This window comes from Halyomorpha halys, unplaced genomic scaffold (genome assembly GCF_000696795.3).
Source record: "Halyomorpha halys isolate HHAL.00 unplaced genomic scaffold, Hhal_1.1 Scaffold384.1, whole genome shotgun sequence".
NCBI lineage: Eukaryota > Metazoa > Arthropoda > Insecta > Hemiptera > Pentatomidae > Halyomorpha > Halyomorpha halys.
The window spans coordinates 158,268-180,075 of record NW_027107790.1 but is presented as its reverse complement, the minus strand read 5'-3'; the positions used below and the strand labels follow the sequence as shown (position 1 = coordinate 180,075).

The 21,808-nt window shown below is 32.2% G+C and overlaps 1 protein-coding gene across 3 annotated transcripts in view; it reads left to right on the top strand.

Moving 5' to 3' along the window:
* Positions 1-21,808, top strand: part of LRP1 (LDL receptor protein 1) — a 273,932-nt gene that overhangs the window by 94,799 nt on the left and 157,325 nt on the right. For all 3 annotated transcript variants that reach the window (XM_067046122.1, XM_067046121.1, XM_067046123.1), the window contains exons 18-21: positions 6,176-6,255; positions 6,332-6,471; positions 9,302-9,521; positions 9,608-9,739. In XM_067046122.1, coding sequence (XP_066902223.1) covers positions 6,176-6,255; positions 6,332-6,471; positions 9,302-9,521; positions 9,608-9,739 — 572 coding nt within the window. The remainder of the gene's footprint in view (positions 1-6,175; positions 6,256-6,331; positions 6,472-9,301; positions 9,522-9,607; positions 9,740-21,808) is intronic.

Genomic DNA, 21,808 nt, shown 5'->3' with positions numbered 1-21,808 from the left:
TATAGCCCTGATGAAGACCTGAAACTCAGGTCGAAACGTCGGCATAAAATAAATAAATATGGTTTTGTTTATTTATGTTGTTCTTTGGTGACCGCACCCCACGACAAACTTCTCCAATCATTAATCTATGGTCAACTATCTACACCTCATAGTACAATTTATAATCTTTTGAATAAAAGTTTTAGAGCATCAAATTTTGTGTTATTAGTGAATACCTAACAATTTGAATCTAAATACTATACAACCTGATCTGCTTGATTTACTCACTTACAGACTGGGAGTCACATTTTCTCTCCTATTCACTGATCTGTACAAATTCTAATCTATTTCCAATTGAGCTTTTAACTTGAAAATTGACAAGCTTTTATCCTGTAAGTGACAAGAAAATTCCAAAAAAGTATAATTTTAAATGTTTAACCCCCCAAAAATCAAAATGGCTGACCCTACTTTAAAATCGATAAGATTTAATTTTGAAGGTCTATTGTGGCTAAGAATGATCCCCATCATAAACCGGATTGCGCCAACATCAAGAGATTTTACAAGATCTAGAAGTTTAGTTCCATCTATGTTTATCATATTTCCATTGGATATACCTTAGATAGAGGTAGATTTTTATGTCTATAACAAGTTTTGTACCTTTTTCACCAGTATTTTTGGCACTAACAGTCTTGAAACTTGGTTGTATGACCAAGCCATTATTCTGAACCAAACTTGGTTGTATGACCTAACCATGATTCTGTAACAAATTTATAACCTATAAATTACATGTTAGGTATTCATTTAAGAATAATTTAATGTTCTTTAAATTTTGGAGTATATTGTTTTTGCTTGGACACATCTTTTTGCAGTTATCAATACAAAGCTGAAAAAAAGATCATAAATTTTATTCTAATTTATAAACCATGGGAAATTTGAGAGAGGAGTAATGTTTATAGATGTGTATAGAGAAATATGAATGAAATTCTATGTATAATAAAGTATTTAATGTGGTTGTAACTAATGAAACTCGCCTTTACAATTTATTTATTTTTTAACTAGTTTAATATATTGAGTCCTGCACTAAATGGTATAAAAATTAATTTTGATCAATTTTAGCAGTAATTTTTATTTCATTAGCAGCCATCTTAATTTTTTTTACTATTTTTATTTTAAGTCAATTTGTTAATTTCATTAGTATTTTAGGAAATAAATTGACATAAAATAACAAAAATACTTAGTTTTGCAGATTATTGAAATAAAAATTATTTATAAAAAAATAAAATAAAATAAAATATTTAATGTTGATATAACAAATGAGGTTATCCTTGAAAAATAATAATAAACAATAACTGAGTTTAGTATTATGAATGTCATGCACTGAATATTATAAGAAATACTTGCTAGTAGTTTAAGCAATAATTGTTATTTAATTATCAGCAATATTAAGTGTTGTTATTTTCTGCAATTTGTCTCCTAAAATACTAATGAAATTTACTGACTAACTTAAAATAATAAAAATACTGAATATTGGTGGTTGTGTATTAAAATTTATTACTGAAATTGCTTGAAATTTTTTTATACCATTTAGTACATGCCATTCATAATAATAAACCTTTTTTTTTTTTTCAAGTAGTGTTTCATTTGTTATTTTTTTTTTTCCCCGGGAAAGGTGTACCGCACCCACAGAGGGCCTATTGTACACCGTCCTTTCCTCTGTTTAAAATAGGCCAGATGCCTTCACGAAACTGGATATCGAATACAGATCAACTGTCTCGCAAAGTTTAAGATCTAAGATACAATCTTTCCCAAAAGTAAGGAATCATATCCTGGCCTGTGCATCACATCTGCAAAACCTGCAGATTGGTCTTATTTTAGATGCTTATTGAACTGACAATGTCCTGTTTATAGTTTTGTCACTTATCTTAAAGTGCTCTTGTCCATGTTAAGAAGTGTGTTACTTCTTTATGGACAGGAGCCCTTTAGGAACATCTTTGACTGCTCTTGTCTTCTTTTGGCTTGTTGGCTCTTGCCTTCTTGGTGTTCCTCCAAAATAACCCAGCCTACCCCTCAGTAATCGCTTTGATATGTCTCTTCGCATGACTGGGACTAATCCCACATATAGGGTTGGGTGTAAAGGGATGGACTCAGATCCTTTCCTACCGAGGCAGTCCCTTCAATCTTAACACTATAATGAGTGTCCCTATACTTCTTTACCTGAAGATCAGAATGCATAACCAGCATCCCATCTTCATTGATCCTCCTGGAGAAGCTCCCATGTCCTTCATAAGTTAGTGACTAGGGGTTTGTTCCTAATTTCATCCTATAAGCCTATATGCAGAGCTAAGGGCTTGAGATTTAATCTCTATATGCAGTGGTATTATGTTCAAGAGAACCTCCATCACTGCAGAGGAAGTGGTGTTTATGTCACCAGACATCATAAGGCATGTCAGTCTCTGAAGTTTCCCAAGATAAACTTGAGATTTTCTGGTCGTAGCCTCATGCCACCATAGAATAGGGGCATATAAGATAATGGGTCTTATCACTGCCATGTAAAACCAATAAATTACTTTTGGTTTAAGGCCTCGGGATTATCTACAGCTCCTTTACATCCCCAGAGACACTTCAAGTGTATTCATACTGATCATTTCTACATGATGTTGCCTTTTCAGTTTTCAGTCAAGAGCAACGCCAAGATATTTGACCTCACTCCAGAGATCTAATCATTCATCATTTAAATGTGGTGGTCTGATTATGATGTTCCATCTTTTAGTGAAGACACAATGACTGACCTTTTGAGGGTTGATGCCAAGGCCATATTCCTGACACCATCTGTTTATAAGGTCTGGTGATGTCTGAAGCAATCTAGAAATAGTATCTGGAAATTTGCTTTCTATCAGCACAGCGATATCATCAGCATATCCCTGCATATAAAAGCCTACAGCATTTGATTTCATTAGCAAGGTGTCAACCACCAAGCACCACAGGAGAGGAGACAGTTCACCACCCAGCTCTAATGTGAGCATTCTTCCTTCCAGCATTGCGCAAATCCATTTGGAAGAAAGCTATCCTACCCCTTTAATTTCCATGGCTCTTGCCATAGTTTTGTAAGGGGTGTGATCAGAAACACCTTCAATGTCGATAAACATGCCCACTATAATTTTTTTATTAGCCAAGCTTTTCTCAATCCTGGAAACCAGATCGTGTAAGGCATCTTGGCAGAATTTGCCAGCTTGATAAGCAAATTGTGCGCTGTGTAGCAGCCTCCCTACCAGCATAGTTTCCCTAATATGTCTGTCAATGACTTTTTCAAGTATTTTCATTCAGAAAGATGTTAAACATTTAGGTCTATAAACCTTGGAGTTTTAAGAAGCTTTCCCCGGTTTAGGTATATAAAAAACTTTCAACTCTGTCCAACTATTTGGAATGTGACTCAGTGCCAGACCACCCTTTAGTAATGCTAAAAGAGATGGTTTCAAAACCGGTAGACCTTTTTTTACGAGGGCTGTCCAGAAAGTAACAGATGTTTTGGCCTATCGTGGTTATGGGTGGAGGTATAACCGCCATCTTGGTGTTCGAACGTTCCTACATTCAGTACGCATCCAGCTGTTGTAGCGTGGGGACTGTGCGTTCCTCACTTTAGTCTCTGAGTCATCAAAATGCGCCCTACAATAGAAAATCCCGCCACTTGTCAAAGCGGTCTGTGATTCGGTATTTGTTGGCTCCAAACAACAGGCCAATTGAAATTTATCTTCAGCTTTGTGATTTTTAAGGGCAGGGGATAATGAGTGAAAGCCAAGTGAGACATTGGTGCATTGATCTTGATTGACCACTGTGGTAGGCCTAGCCTTGTGACTGATGACTTGGCAATGAAAATCAGTGACGAAATTCATGAAAACCTTCATTTCACGATTGCAGACCTGTCCGAACATTTTCTCTGAATTTCGCAGAGTTTGGTGCATCAAATTGTGGTGCAGAAGCTTGGTTATCACAAATTTTGTGCTCGGTGGGTTCTGAAAATCTTAATGGAAGACCATAAGAAACAGAGACTGGCTGCTGCACTGACCTTTCTCAAAGAATACAACACAAATGGTATTGCAGTTCTGGATGGTATCATAACCGGGGATGAGACTTGGGTGAAGCATGTCAACTGTGAAACAAAACTGCAGTCGATGGAATACATATTCACCCAAGAAACCACAAAAGTGTCAGCAAGAAAGGTCATGGCTACCGTGTTTTGGGACTCCAAGGGAGTGTTTCTTGTTGATTTTCTGGAACATGGAAAAACTAAGAAAGTTATGGCACACCATACAAAATAATCATTGGGGAAAACTTAGCTCCATGGTGTTGTTTTTTCACGACAACGCACATCCATACACGGCCAATCGTATCCGAGCACTCTTGGATGGTTTTGGATGGGAGGTATTTGACCATCCACCATACAGCCCTGATTTGGCGCCAAGCGATTAAGCTCCAAGCCAGTGTAAACCATTCGTTGAAATCGAGGCAGCAGATTTCTACAGAGAGGGTATTGAAAAACTCTTGCCACGGTATGATAAATGTCTCAATTTGAATAGGGATTTTGTAGAAAAATAGCTTAGGAATGTATTTTTCAAATGTTTACAATAAGCTTTGAGTTTTTCAATTTGGGAATTGTTTATTTCAAAACGTCTGTTACTTTCTGGACAGCCCTCGTAATAAGGCCCAGAAAATTTCATCAGTACCTGCTGATTTAAAACACGAAAAAGATTTATTCACCTATTCAACCTTGCCAGAATTAACAATCCTGTTTGCCTCAACCCAATTATTTTTACATGTAGCTCTCGATAATGGGATTCATAACATCCTATTCCATCAGTGCACACCCAGGAAAGTGTGAGCATGCTAGAGCCTCCAGAGTTCCCACCTCAGAATTGTTGAATCCCCCTTCCTCCCTAACAGCACACAGTACTTTCCTATCAGAGTCCCTGGATAGAATTCTATTAATTCTAAATGCGGAGGGAGCATCGTTCACATCGTTGTAAAATCTTCTTCATTTCCCTCTTTGGCTTTCCTTACGACTTTACTATGATCAATTAGTACACTTTCGTAAATGTTTCAACAGTCTGTTCTTTTGGCTGTATTGAAGAGTCTGCTTGTGAGTGCTCTCAGCCTACCCAATTCCTCATTCCACCAGTCATATTCTGTTGAATTTGATCCTACATACACTGTTGTCATCAGTGTCCGACCTGATAATCACATCCGTTAAGGACATATTGAGGTATTCAAATTGCCAGGTGTTCCTGATGGTTCTAGGACAACTGTTTTTTCCTAAGTTGAGTACTGTAGGAATCCCAATTTGTTAAATTTTGATTTCTTTACACTTACTCGGTTGCATCACATACTAACAAGTCGTATTTGGTGTACTGATGGTCTGAGCACAACTCTAAGTTTTATTTGTTATAACCACTTTAAATGTTTTATGAATGAGAAATGTACTTCAGTAATTTGTAATTATTTTGGCTGAAAATACTGATATTTAACGGATACAGAATTTCATTTCACATCCATTTTTTTAACAAAACTGGAGGCTGATATAAGCTTATTTTGTAATAAATCTCAACTTAGTTAATATAGAATTAAAGCTTGTTAAACAAGTTTTTCTAAATGTGGAAAATCCATAATCCAGTAGAAGGCTGATAAAAAAAATTATGAATTATCCCGAGTTTTTACAGAAAACAATACTTTGTATTATTTAACTGCTTGAAAGCAAAGCTAGCCCCCTTCAAATAGTTTAACAATGACAAATTCTATTAGTTTTAAAGAAAATATCTGGTTCAATATGCTGCAATTTAGAATCATTTAACTTAAAGTCATGCTTATTTTTGACTCCAAGTAAAAACTGACAGCTATTTACAAAATTACAAGGAATTAGTTTCTATAGCAACCTAAAGGTATCGACTACCTAATCTTAAAAGAAAATAATTCTAGCATTGACAAAAGAATTATAAAACACACATACTTTCTAGCCAACACTATTAGTTATTTATTCCTATTCACATTTTTTGAGGTCTACTTTAACCTTCTTAAATATTGCTAAAGACTTATGGAACACCCTGTGTATATACATACATGGACATAAACTAATATTTGTAATAACACTTCTATAAATATAATATTTGTTTTAAAGAGTTTTTAATAGTTGATAATGAATTTTAAGGTGTATCCCTGAATCTTATAAATGTGATTCAGATTTTGATTGTGGTCCTGGGGATACATCTGATGAACCGCAAAACTGCAGTAAGTATATCTGTTTTATTTAAGGGTTATTGTTTGTATTCTTATTATTGTAGAATTAATACAATAATATTTTCAGCTCGAGCGGGCTGCACACCAACTGAATTTATGTGTGCTAACTCAAGATGTATTTCAATGAACTATGTTTGCGATGGTGATGATGATTGTAGAGATGGTTCAGATGAGAAAAATTGTTTACAATGTGATAAAAATTCAAAGGTATACTTGTTTTTACTTGGAATTAACATTAGTTCAAATGTTGTTATGACTTAATTCAATATTAATATTTCATACATTATATTTAATATGTGATATAGCAGTGTAATATATTCCATGGTATCTCTTAATGTATAACGTTAAAAGAAATTTAAATATTTTGTTATGATTAAAGTATTAAATTATGGACTGAAAAATAATTTCATTATGGGACATAAATCCCCTAAGAATAACTTCATATGTTCATTTTTATGGTTAAGTTAAAAGAGTGCTTGTCAGTTGTTTTCTTATAGCAGTGGTTCCCAATGGGTGTGACCCATGCATGGTTCAATTTCTGTCTTAGTGGTTTTGAATTTAAATTTCTTTTGATCAGAATATAGTTCACTTAGAATGTAATGTTATACCATCTCAGAAAAGGAAGTATTGCTATCAGAAATTAGTTTGAAGTGACTTCAACCAGGAAAACCAACAAGAGATAAAAGAGCACCTGAAAAACCTGGAAATGATTTTTAAGAAACATTTCCTTAGTATCTTCGGTCTCCACCAGATAGCCTCCAACTCCATACACCTGACAACCATAGTGAAAATAGGGTAAGATCTAGCAAGAGGGAAAGTTGTTTGCTGCAAAATACTTTGAAATATGGAATCATGGAATCTTCGAAATTGTTTTAGGATAGCAATGGATTTTTCTACGTTAGTCCAGGAAAGGTGCAGAAAGATAACTCTGAGGTTTTTCACAGCCTATTGGAAGTAAATGGATTGATTATTGAAATAAAGTGCAGCCTAATATGGTAGGAAATCATTGAGGTGCTTGAAATTGATGTGATGAGGATAACCATGATTTTTTTTAATATTTAGCCTCTGTCCATTGTTTGCTGCCCATTCACTGATAAATTGGCTTCAAGCTTTTCGGCAGGATGAAAGGATTGGTACATTTAAAGGTCATCAGCATTTGTGGTATTATGGTATCCTATTGAATAAAGTATGTGAGGAAGGCTATGATATGTGTATTTATTTTTGTGAAAACAAAAAAAAAAACAGTGGAGGTAAAGATCGAAATAAGAAGGTTATACTGTTTGTTGGCTCAAGAATACGATTTAAAACTGCTTTACGGTTTATATATAGTTGGGTGAAAAATGTAAAAATATCCCTGATTTATTGAGGAAAGAACAATTGAACCAAGCAAATAAAACAGCGATTGATTGAAATAATTATATGAGGGATGTATGTAACGCATAATTTGTTATCAAGAGAAAAAAAATAAAAACAAAATAAGAGGTCCTGGTAAAATTGTTGAAATGGAAGAAAGTCTTTAATGCCTAATGCTGTCATTCATATTAATACAAATCAGGTTATGGAGTGCAAGTTTCAACATGACTAATTTGTAAGTACCAAATTGTTTTAACTATGAATGATGAAAGCATTTATAACATATATTACTTATATATTGTTCTGATAGTCATAAAACAAAAAATTAGAAAATAGGAATCAAAGATGAAGTTTAATTTTTACATTTTTTATTAAAATTTATACATTACAACGTTTTGTACATTTCATACAAAGTTTATTTAAATATTTCAAAATTGATATGGTTCTCTTTGCAACTTTTTTCTCACCTATAGTAAACTCTTAATAGTATCTTTATTTCTATGTGATCCATATTTTACAATATCACAAGTGTATTTATTAATACAACATAATTGACCTATAATACAGGAAAATTAATGTAAATTAATATCCGCTGTATAAACAAAAACAATATGTGAATAAGATATGATATTGTGTTCACAGTTTTTGAGTAATTATTGGTAAATTATTTACTATGAACTTGGAAATTTAGTAATTAGATATTGTCCTCATCGCAAAATCAGTTCAAGCATTACAATAAGCACTCATGGAATGGGATTCTAAACTTAAAAGGAAGGAGATTATCATAATTTAAAAAAAAAGTAAAACAATGGAGGAGAGGGATGAAATATATGAAATTTACATTTTAATTTAATCATTATTGTCTTCAGTTGGAGAATTTATGTTAATCAAATTTTTTTTAACCAACTCCTTTGAAATATGGTCCCCATCCACATCCTTAAAAAAAAAAAAAAATATCCTTTAATGATGAAATCAATATTTAGAATCAGAGACCTTGTACTGAAACAATAATGACTGCTCCCTCCATAGCACATAGTATACCTACGCTCCACTGTGGAGACCTCTCCTCATCAGTGAATCTCTAGAACCACAATATCTCAGCTGTATCCCTTAACCTTGTTTTTGAATCCCCCTAAGCAGTCCCCTTCTGCAGATCTGGGTGGTGGGCAAATTTCCTAACAGATAATAAACTATTTACTTAAAGAGATCCATGAATATTATTTTTACTCATATTTTTTAAACAAAAAAAAAAAAAGATGTGAGTAGAATCCTCCAGCAAATTTATGTGAGGAGGCGCTCTCATTGTTGGTCAGCAAGTCAAGTCCATTGGTCCTAACTGGTTGGAAATTTCCAGGAGTTTCCACTAACTATCTATTCCCTTCAGCCCCTGATTAATAGGTTGCTTCCCTGTGTGGTAATGAGATCTGCGAGTGAGGAGTGAACTCAATGTCAACTTATATTTTCACTATTAAAGAAATGTGTTTTTTAGTTATATTCAAATTTTTCTATTCATAGAATATTTTTTTTTTTTGTTAACTTGTTTTAGATTATTTTCAGAAGACAAATTTAACACTAAGTTGCAAAGCAGATTAAGGGTGCACGATTTATTTAATACAAAATTATTTGTATATAAGTTTAAAACTTTTTATTGCTAAAAAAGAACTAAATTTGTTCTGTTATTCAGATGTACTGTAATGTAACAGACACATGCATAGAACCTAGCAAGCTATGCAATGGTGCTAAAGACTGTCCTGATGGCCGAGATGAGCTAAACTGCACTGGTATTGATTCTGATCCCTATTGCCTAAACGGCTTTCTTTGTATCAATGGAACCTGTTTGTCTAAGGAAGTTAAATGCAATAATATTAAAGATTGCTTAGATGGTACTGATGAATTAGGATGTAGTGAGTAGGCTCTTTTATTAAATTATATTTATTCTGATGGTTAAATTAATAAGAAGAATTTATTGTTTTTATTTTCACAATTTTAGATAGTACTTGGACAGTAGATTGTCCTGATCCTAAGAGAACCTGTGACAATGCCTCAGTTTGCCTTGAAATCTTTAAACTTTGTGATGGTAGGAATGATTGCCAAGATGGTTATGATGAAAGTCTTCTTTGTGGTAAGATCTTCAAAATAATATTTTCTCATGTGGTACATTTTTGAAAAATATCTTTCCTCAATTTAGTGAAATGTTATTTCCTAAACCATTATTTGTATATTTTTATATTGCCATATTTGAGTAGCTACAATGAAATTTGTGTTTATTGTAAATTATGGCATGTTAAAAAAATGTACCAGATAACTCATAATTGATGTCCTTGGCCAGAATGCGAACTCTACTAGTTATCTCATAGTTGGCAGTCAATGTGTTAATATATAAAATATGTCTGTTTTATCAATAGATGGTTATTATGGATGGTTATAATATCCAGTGTGCTGCCTCATGACCACTTTATTTTTAAAACTCAAAAAATGAATTTCACAATTGTCTAACAGACCTGCCCTTATTGAATTCACAAGAAGGTAAAGCCTATAAATTAAAAAATCATGTCATAACTTCCCCAGCCATTTGTCATTTTGAAATAGGAAGTATCATTCGCTTGATGAAAATGTCAGTAAAATTCTATAAATATAATTTTTACTTTTACTTACCTACTACTAAGGGAAATACTGTGATCACTAAAAATTCCCATTCAAAGTTTTCAATGGAAATGACAAAGTGTTATGGGAAACTGAAATTATGTATATCGGGATGAGTATATGCCAAGGATGATAATTTTCTCCTTAAATCAACTACCTGGAAGTGCCAGTTCTTATCATTAATTTTACTTATTTTATGATTTTGTCAAAAGTGATGCTAACAGTGTTGATTAAACTCAGTATGTGAGTATACAATTAAATGTTATTCAGGCAAGTCTTATTCTCATTGAAATAGACTACCAGGGTTTAAATGCCATATTTTCAAAATAGCTTCCTAATTCCTTATCTCTTTTTGTTATTAGTACTGAAAGTTGGATAAATACACATATATACACATGTATGTAGGAACTAAAGGAAAACTATTTTCCCTGATTAAAAACTAATTTCTGGAAATTAGAACTGTAATAAAAAGTTGCAGAGCCTAAGATCTTAGGAATATTTTGTTTCAGTTGGCTTAAAGACCTTAGAAATCTTAAGCTCAACCAGCTTTCTCTGCTTCTGTCTTTCCAGTTTATTACACAGTGTTAAGCTGCATCTTTCTTTATTCTGTCTACCCATCTGAGTTTAGGTCTCCCTCTTGGTTCCTATGAAAAAGGTGTTCATAGTTAGAAAGAGAGAGCTTGTTTCTTTTCTTTGGTTGGCTTCTTGCCACATTTCCTGTCCATTGTAACCTCTTTACTTTCAAATAATATAATGCGTGATAGATTGCCGCATTTCTGATATTATTTCCTCATTTGTCTTCTTTCTTCAAAGCCTTAAATATTTGTCCCACTTTGGGTCTAGTATCACTCTGAGAACTATACATTCAAATTTTTGTGGAATTTATTGAATTTAACATTCACCTTTAAGAGCGTCAATTCCATTCATCATTTTAATATATCTATTGCCATCTGCACATTAAGTAGTTCAGTTTCATCTACTTTATCCTGTGCTAGTGGCTCAGCATGGTCCAGATCCACATTTTCATCCTATTTTCTTCGCCAGCATACCAGTTTTCTTTAGTATCTGTGAGTCTCTATTGTAAGAAATTTCTTGCTGATCATATTTCATTCTCTACTTTTTGTGCTGTCTCATAATTTTCCTGAATATCTTGTCTTTCTTTCCAAGATGGATTATTTTTCTTTCCCTTCTTACATCCACCATCTTTTGTTGTCTATAAACCATTTCTTGATTTTTCATTTTTCCTGAGCACAATTGATATTTGAGGTACCTGGTTTCTTCATTTTTTCCATCTCTTCCTAGTGTTTATCATCTTCCTAAGCCTTTGGTTGAATTTTATTTGTATCATGGCGTGGTCAGAGTTGCAATATGATCCTCAAAAGCTCATAAAAATTTTTGGTCGAAACTGGGGTTCTCATTTGACATTAAAATACCCATGACTATTTTTACATTATGTTTTTGGATTTGGTCATGGATGTCTACTAAGTGGTTGTAGAACTCCTCTTTCATTTTTTTACTTATGTCTTCCATCGTTGCATACACTTTAATGATTGAGATATTTAACAATTGATCTCTCATCCTTAGTTCACTAATCAATTCATTGGCAGGTGTGAAGCTTAGGGTAGAATATGTTGCCTTTGGACTCACCATAAAGTCTGTACGACCAGTTCCATTTCTTTCATTCTTTCTGCTGTAAATCATGGGAAAATTAAGGTGGGAAAAATCAAGAGCTCATGTGGGCAGAGTTGCTAGTTCCCTGAAGTAGATATGTTCTTCTCTGGAATTGTGAAAGAGTATCTACTAGCTACCATTTTTGAAATACTTATATCTATCTTATAAAGTCGTAAAAGGTAATAAAGAGTGACGAAAAACTTATAAATGAAAATTTTATTGATAAACAGCGCCCACTGAGACTGAATCAGCCTGTCCTGCTCCACTCTGCTCTTGTAAATAAAGTTAGTAGATAGAGAAAGGTCAGGAGTAGAGTGAAGTGGACCAATGTAGTGGTGGGTTCTCCATCTAATACATACAATCTTATTTTTTGAAAAGCAGGCTGAAGAGGAGCGGGTGGGACCAATATTGGCCCTGCTTTAGAGTATCAAACTGATGGCCACATATGTAATTCGTATTTTCTGTTCTACCAGTTAGAAAAATGTTTTTTGTGTTTCCGTGGCTATGAAAACAGTGAGTTTTTTCTTGAATTCGGCTGAGCCGCAATGAGGATTATGTGTTTATTATTATAACCTGTTTATTTGAAGGTATTTAACAAATTTTAACTAATAACTCGGCCAATTATTATTCAGGGATTTACTCAACACGCAAAGCTCCTTATATCTATGTGTATAAACAAAGAAAGTAAATTTATCCGATAAGGCTGAAATTTCATTTAGGTGTGGAAAGTACTTAACTACTACCTTGAGTTTTAATATTCACAGATGTCAATTTATCCCTTGGGACAGGTAGGGTTATTTCCGTGTTTTTTTTTTTTTTGTGAAATTATTATTTTTTTTGCTTTCATTTACCTTTATGAGAATCTAGTAAAGGGAAGTATTGCCATAAACAATTATAAAGAAATTGTTGGTTTGAAGTAACCAAGGATTAATTACAACTTGAAGTTGGGTGATTAGTGACAGTTGTGTGATTTGTACACCATTCCAGATTATTTGTTTTAGTACAGTAAAACCCAGATTATCCTTCCTAGTTGGTACCAAAACATGACGTGTTAATTAGGAGAGCTGGTTAATCTAGATTGTACAAAAAGAAAAAAATCCAATATTACTTTCCTCATATTTTTGGTTTTAAAAAAGTACAATACAATACTAGTGAACTAACGATCTTTAAATTTTTATAGTAAGTTGCAAAATCAGTTGTTTTATTTTATATTATCAGATTAGTGTTTTCTCACCGCTTTCTTTTTCTTTTACTGCTGGTTAATCTTGAGAGCCGGTTAAGCTGATTTCTGCTGTAGTTTTATTATTAATTTAAATTGGGCATACTGACCACTGCTGGTAATGATATTATTAAATTACCTTCAACTAATGAACTACTTCTCAAAAAAGTGTCATTGTTTGAAAATATTATTTATGTGTTTGTCAATTAAATTATATTTATTTTCAGGAATCAATTTACACCCTTTATCTACTTTTTTATTGTTTTAACATTTGAACTACGAATAACATAATAAACAAAATTATAAAACAAAAATTTATTAAGTTGCAATATAAACTTTTTTGATAATGTGTAATTGTAATAATGTGTTAATTGTAAACTGTTGATTGGAAATATTTTTATTTGTAGAACTGAATAATGGGCAGAGGAGCCCAAAACATTGTTCAAGTTTTAAAAGTATAAGGAAGTGGATAAAGGGTGTAAATGGATTCCTGAAAATAAATATAATAAAGTTTTAGCAAATAATCCCTTTGGAACTTAGTTGTAGGAGTAGTATTAATTATTTATGTTTAAATTATCTTGTTTTTACTACATTTCTATAAATTAAAACTTGTTTTCTTATTAAAAATAAAGTTTTTATTTATCTGAGACAACTTATTTCCTTTGAATAATGTATAATTTACAAATTTCCGCTTTGAGTTATACATAATTTTCCATTGATACTTGGACTAATAAAAACCATTTATCTAAGATTTCCAAAAGTTCTGAACTGATTTACACGCTATGTTTTTATAATGTTCTGTGTCATCCAGGGAAGGTTCTTAGCTATTGACCCTTTGCACTTGAGACTTTTTTTTGTATGACATACCAGTAATTCATAAACAGTTGACGGAATATTTGGTACAACATTTTGAGAACCAATATCAAATTTTATTTCGTTTGGAGGTTCATCTATGTTAGGAATATCCACTCACTCATCATCCTGAGAAATTTTGATACCTGAAAAGCTATTAGATGACAAGAGAGGAACTGTTTTCTGTTTTTTATATCCAATATAGTCAGATTTGTCACTCGAAGTGTGATAATCACTCAAACTATCACTATTTTTGTCATTAAACACATAAAAAATAAAATCATCTTCACTATAAAATCATCTATATATTTTAATAGGTAAAAAAAACTTTGCTTACTTGGATGAAAATCCACAGTAATTTTTTTACAACAATAAGACATCAGAAAGCTAGCACAGACCTTGTGAAACTGATAAGACAGAATTATACGTAGTATGTGATAGTACATCTCCTGCCTTGTTATCATGTAAACAACATAACAGTACCTAGTGGCGACTTATAGTTACTATTCGAGTTACCAAAGAATTTATCTTGTCAACATATTGTCGCCATTCGAGTGCAAAAGGTTGAAATCCTGGGTTTATCCAGTGTGATAAAAGCCATGATCAAAATTGAACATTAATAGCTCATAACTTAAAATGAATAAATTTTTCATATAATGTATGTGAGACATTATGATAAGTAGTGGGATAACCTAAGCAAAATAAAAAAAAAAATCACCTAAATGAGACATCTATTAGCAAAGGTATGGCATATTTTTTATATCACCTACCGATAAATATAAACATTTAATGTTCCTTTTTATTACTTATCTAAGATCTTAATACTTAAATTATAAGTAATGCTTCAAAGTTGTCATTTGAATGGGGGAATTAATTTACTAAACAACAAAAAAGTGGATCATTGAAATCTGAGAATTATGAACAAAGATATGGATTAATGTTGAGCGTTTTGCTTATATTTTTTAATATTTTGTTATAGAATCTGTAGCTAAGACATAAAAATTATAATATGTATGTGAATGTTCGATTTTAATTAAATTATATCAAAATTTGAATTTGTGTTCATTCAGCCTATTTATAGTAAATAATCAAGTCTTAGAATCAAGCGAAGAATTGCTGGGTCAGCTAGTCATAAAAACATGGTCCATGTCTTCCAAAGGCATATTACACAAATGGTTACAAGATTTCTATGTATTCATTTGAACAGGTCAGCAAATATTTAATACATAATTAAAACATTGTCATGAGAAATAAAAAATCAATCAATAGTAGTTATAAAATTCAATGAAAAACAAAACAACTAAATTTAACATACAAATTAAATACACTATACTTTTTATGAAAATAAATCTGCCTGTTTAACAATAATAGTCATAGTCATAGTTTTTATCTTGTTTTTTGTTCTTAGCCCTGATGAAGGCCTGAAATTTTGGCATTAATGGAATAAGTTTTTCCCTATTTGTGATCTTCCCTGACCACACCCCCCTATCATATTTTATCCACAGTTTATTTTAGTTAGTTTGTAATGATTACTGTGTATACCTCTGTAATTTTTTTTTGTAATGTGTGGTATAAATATATATAAATTTGGTGATTACGTAGCGGTCATCCACATTTGGTCCCATCTCTTAATAAAATCAAATGTTAGATCCCTCCCTGAAAAAAAAAGAAAATGAATGGACACAGTATTTTTTATTTCAAAGGACGATTATGAGCAATGAGTTTACTTTAGTACAAAATTGGGTTAGTTCATAGTAGATTTGGACAATATGCTCTGAATTAATCCTTTCAGGATAATAAGTGCCAGAAATAGTCACTTATTTGTCTGGAGGGTGCTTTACCAGAATCTAAACTTCTTAAGTGTAAGGCGGTTATTTTATCTTTTAGCATCTTTGATTTTTCAATCACACATTTTTTTAACATTAACAAACGTTCTTCTATTCCACTCAAGGATAATGTTTCTTTTGAATGAAGACACAGCCTAAGCTGAGGCCTTGGATACAGAAGGCTGAAGCATCCAGTGCATTGCAGTAATACTTGGAGTTGCTAAATCAACTAATCAAGACGCAAACCTCCAGGCACTGTGGAGGGGTCTCATTTTCTTTAAAGGCATTGTAGAGAAAGCATGGAGAGCAGTTTTATTTACAAATGAGTCTAAATTGAGTTTGTACCATTGTGTGGTAATGTGAATATTAATCGGACTTTGGAATTAAATTTAGCTAATGCAACTGTCAGCTTTTTGAAAAACTATTGTCTATTAATTAATTAATACTTTTCTTAAAAATACCTTAGTCAATTTAGTCTATTCCAGGAACTTTTTTGTTTTTCAATTTAGTAAATATTTGTAATATTTCATACTCTTGGATGTTTATGTCATCTCCATGTATAAATGGGGAAGTACTTATTTTTTTCATTCCTCCCGGCCTTTGCTTAATTATCCTCTTTAATTATTTTACATCAAACATGAGACTGCTTGTTTAGCACAGTCAAAACTCTATAACTAGAAACTTGGTAAGTCAAAAAATTCGATATTTCGAACTCAATCCTTTTGTCTGATTCATTTATAGATAAATTTTTTTTTTTTTAATCATTTATTTATTGTTATTTACTACTGTATAACATATACTACAAGTAAATTTGCTGTAGGTGAGATACAAACATGTGGAGAATCTACCCATTGATAGAACTCCAATATAGATAAAATTGAACTCTTTATCTCAAAAAAGATACTCTTAGAAGAAAAAAATAAAATTATTACACGGGATGAACCTATAGACACTTCATATAAGTCAAATGCAGAAGATTAGGGGACTATAATCCAAAATTTCTGCAAATCTCATATCTTGGCAAGACGAAGCCTACGGTTGTTTATATATGACATGATACTGTACTTGTTCTCTCTCTTAACAAAGTCAGACCGCAATCTTTACCTTATGAGTTATTGTGTTTATTACACTTATGAACTAGGTCATTGAAGTATGGAAATCTGTTTATAATTTTTAATCCTGATACCTATCTCATAGGAAACTCAAAATCAAATTTTAGTGAAATTTGAAATTTCAAAATTTTTGGTAACACATAGTAAAATCGCGATCCCTTTTACTTTAACTTATCTAGTTTTTACTGTATCAGTTTTCTATTGTATTGCTTCATTTTTAATAGTTGTGAATCGGGGAGATTCTCTTACCTTGGATTCCGGGATTCCCTTTGTTCGTTTTTTTTTTGTCACAGCTTTATTTTTTATCATTCAGTTACAAATTTATTCTCAGGTCAGTTCTAATTTGATACATTTGCATTGTTTAACTAAACTGGAACATAGTCTATTCCCTTCTAGATAACACAGTCTGATTGTATGCTACATTTACTGCAAGGATTGGAATTACTCTGAATGTAAAAACTCAATACTGACATTTTCTTAGTAAATATACAGTAAGTGATATAGGGCTACTACACTTTTACTAAATAGTCACGAATTACTGTATTAATGATTAGTAAACCAGTATCTGGGACTAAATGTACTGGATTTTACAATGATCAAAAAAAATCTTGACACTGGCTTTTTTGAATATCCTAATTCTTACTAACAAGGACAGCACAAGAGAGGGTGATCTGAACAGCACTAATTGGTTTTTTGACATCTTTAGTGAGGATTAATTTTATGTTTAAGATAAGAGTAGTTGGAAGACTCATAGTGCATTTACTTTCCCTATTTATACAGCAATGAATTGTTATTATGGCTGCTCTAACTAAAATTGTAGGCAAACTCAAAGTACAAGTAATTTCATAGTTAGTAGTGAATTGAGGGAGAAATGAGCCTGGAAGAGGAAGAATGGCTGAGAACTACTTATGACAATATAAAGGGTAGAGTCACTTAAACTCTGATAAATGGGTCCCTCAGGGTACAAAGATAAATCTTTAATATCAATTAATCAGCTAATTTAATTTTGCTTCAGGGCCCTTTGAGACATATCTGTTTAACACTAATGAGAAAAAATTAAAGAGCTATCCTAACTATCCTGCTGAATTCCAGGGTATTTTTACTGCTTCATTGGCAGAATTCCATTGCAGTTTGTTGCTCTTGAGGATCAGTTCGGGTGGGTCTGATGGATGTTTAAGAGTAAAAACTTTAGAAGTCCACTTTTGAATCTTGAAAATGATCATTCATTTATTTTAGTACTGTTGTAAATCATTAAGGTGAGTTTGATGTACCTTTTTGGCTATTACTACGTTGTGTTAAGAAAATGCTATGTCACCAGCAAACAGCTATGGAAGTACATCTGAATTGGTGATGACATGAAGATAAAAGTTAAAGAAAATGGTAGAAAGAACTGCATCTTGTGGAGTACTGACATGGATTTGTCTGATGGTGGATTTTATATTATTTATTCTAACAGTAAATGTTCAGACATTGAGAAATGAGTACAAAATATCATATAAATATTTTGAGGGTACCTACTTTCTTCAGTTTTTATAGAATACTGTGATACCAAAGCTTGTTAAAATTCTAAGAATGTTACCAAGCATGTGTTTTTTTCATTTCAAATCCATTTTCTGTAAATTCTGATAATCTTAGGAGTTTGTGTAAAGTGGAATGACTATGCTGAAAACTAAATTGAAAATCCAGAGTTATGTTACATTGAAAAAAAGAAGAAAGATGCCTTTTTATTACTAATTCCAGTAATTTTACTAAATGGGTTCTAGCATAGCTTCATCTTTATGAGTTAGAGTCATAAATCATAAAATAATAGGTTATGGGATTCCTTCTTGTTTTGGCCTTAACTGTACTGCATGTTCCAGGTCATCTGAGCACTCTTTTTTCTCCAGAACGGTTCTTATTTCACTAATGTTTTTAAGCTAATTTGGTTTAGTATATTTCATATGTGACCATTCAGATTACATAGTTTAGCCTTGAGAGAATTATTTTCTAGAAATAATTTCTTAACCTGGCATTTTCGCTCCTTTAGGTTTTAATTTTTAGTAGTCTTTCCATATTTTCAAAGTGAAGTTCTGGCTGCTTCTGAAGGATGTCTCGTCTCATTTCTCTTGAAGTATCTAAATCAATTTGTATCATAATTAATACATTTAATAGGAAACATATTTTGACAAATGAGGTATGCTAGTTTCGTTTAGTCATCTCACTTATTATATATTTTACAGTAACCATTGTAATGGTTAAAGTAAATTATTTAAATCCTAATAAAGGATGAATGAGAGAAAAAAAGTAATAATAATAATGAAGCTGTTTGTTTACACAGGGAGATGATGGGATCACGAATGCCATACAAACCATCCCCACGACATCAGCTCAGCGAGACTAACCAAGTAATCCGTTTTAATTTGCTTAGTTTTTTTTTTTTTTTTCACCATTTCTTTTAATTATCACTGCCTCCAGAGCTACAATATCTCACAACCAAATAATGAACGAGAAACACATGAGTAAACTGTACAAAGCAAAAGAGATACTTTAAAACCGTATATTCTAAATGCAGTAGAACATATATATTGAACTCACATACTATGTGAAAAATCAAAATCAACTTTACATACTAATATGTACATACATACTCACAGAGTGTCCTAATACACATGTTCAGCCTCCTTTCTCTACATTAGATTTGATGATCACTATGTCGTAACAGTTGCATATGGTCTATCTTTTGAGGGTATGTTTAATTTCCTAATCTTCTCCAGTACACTAAAATCAGGAATTTCCGATGGAATGGGGTACTTTTGTTCATGATTTTTTATATTAAAGCAGATTTTAAGAGTATATTGGGTACTTTTTGATCCTATGAGCCCTGAAGGGTGAAAAGCAAAGGTGATTGTTTACAGTGTTTGACAATTTGCGTGTAAAATGGTAGGGGAAATCGAATAAATATAAAATTCTAATTGATTTTAGAATTGAATTTCGTTTAAGAATCAATTATCATAATTTGAGTTTCCTCAACCAGCCAAGGAGACTAAAATAGTGCCCATAATGATGAAACCTCAATAAATAAATGCTTCAATTATGATTATGGATCCTTTCAGGACATTGAATTCTAAACAAGTTTCATCTTTGGGTTTATTCGATTTTCTACACTGTTTGCTTGCAAATGGCAAACCACTATAAAAAATTGTTTAAGTTTTTTCTGGATTTGTGCCTTCAGGGTACAAAAAGTCCCCAGTATGAGTTTATCTTAAAATACAATTTACTATCAGAATCCCAATGGAAATTCCAAAGTTAGTTGTGCTGAAGAAGAACTCGAGAAGATTAGGAAATTAATAATTTTATCAAAAGATAAACCACATGCCACTATTGTGACCCAGTGACAATTAAATAAACATTTTAGATATTATGTAACTCAACATGTTTAACTGGGACTCCCTATGTACACACTCATACATATTTCAAATTTAATGTTGGATAAAATCAACAAAGCCAAAGTTCAATAGAGTAGAGCAGAAGCAAAGTTCATTAGAGTAGAACAGGTTGGTTCCATTGGTTGATTAGGCAATGATGTGAACCTTCTCCAACGGATGTGTGCAATAAAACAAAATAAATGAAAAAGATGTGTACTTTAAAAAATAACTTAGCTCCCTTAGAAGGCAATTTTTGACGTCTGTCTATACCTGAAGACTGAAGACTGAAGTTTACACAGGTAATTCTCTTCTAAACCACCACCAAAATTCCCATACTAGAAAAGTATAAGGGAAATACTAACCTACTTCGAGTGTCAACCATTTCAGGTTTCCTTTACTAAAAAATACCTTAGTAAAATTTTGGGTCAGATCCAAACCATAGAATACCCCTCAAGATTTTACAAAAAGTATGTGTAGAGACTGATCAATACACAAATGGTGAACACGTATATGGTATAAAAGGGCGGAATAAAGCTTCACTTTTTTTAATGAAAACTTTAATTCCCTTATAACAGTGCTACTGACAAGAGTTCTTCAATCAGATCAAACTTTCTATGTAACTGCTGATTCATATGGGAAGCTTGAACTTTTTTAAAAACTTCAAACTTCTTGACCATTTTAGTTCATAATGAAAAACGCCTAATTCTTTTTCTGGTACTTAGATTATTGTATTTTACTCTATTATGAAACACAACTTAAAGTGACGACCACACCAAACCTGAGCAACGGCAATTACAGCAACAGAAACAAGGTATGCCACGTGACATGACTAGTATATAGGATATATTTGCTCACCATTTGTGTATAGATTAGTTGTTACATATGTTTATGTTAACCCTTGAGAGGTACTGTACAAGTCAGATCTGTCCGAAGTGTTATCATTGTTGTAGATAGTTATAGGTTTGTCCAGTTCATCACAAAGATATAGATATTAAAGTAAATTCTTGAGCCATGCATTCTCTGTAGTAGCACCACTAAAAGCAGTATATTCAGCTTCTGTAGATGATAAGGTAGCAGCTGTTTTCTGGGTCTAGAGAACACTACTTTACCCTAGCTTGGATATGATGTAGATTTTTGATTTGCTACATTTCCTGGCTAATCAGCATCAAGTTTTTTTTTAACCTAGTTGGTTTTCTAATAATACTAAAAGTAATATTAATTTTTCCTTCACCTCAACTTTATTTTTAAGAAAAATAAAATAAATAAATGTTGATACTCAAAAATGATCTTTAAAAAGAAGAAAATATTAAGCACTACCAATTGATGCCTCTTCCTTTCCCCAAAAAAATCAGCATGAATTGTTTTACCCAATTGTGGAGATCTTGAGTTACTTGGTTTAAAACCTTTTCTTTTCTGTTTACTAATTACATGTTTGTAAAGAAAAAAAATATCAATATATATAAG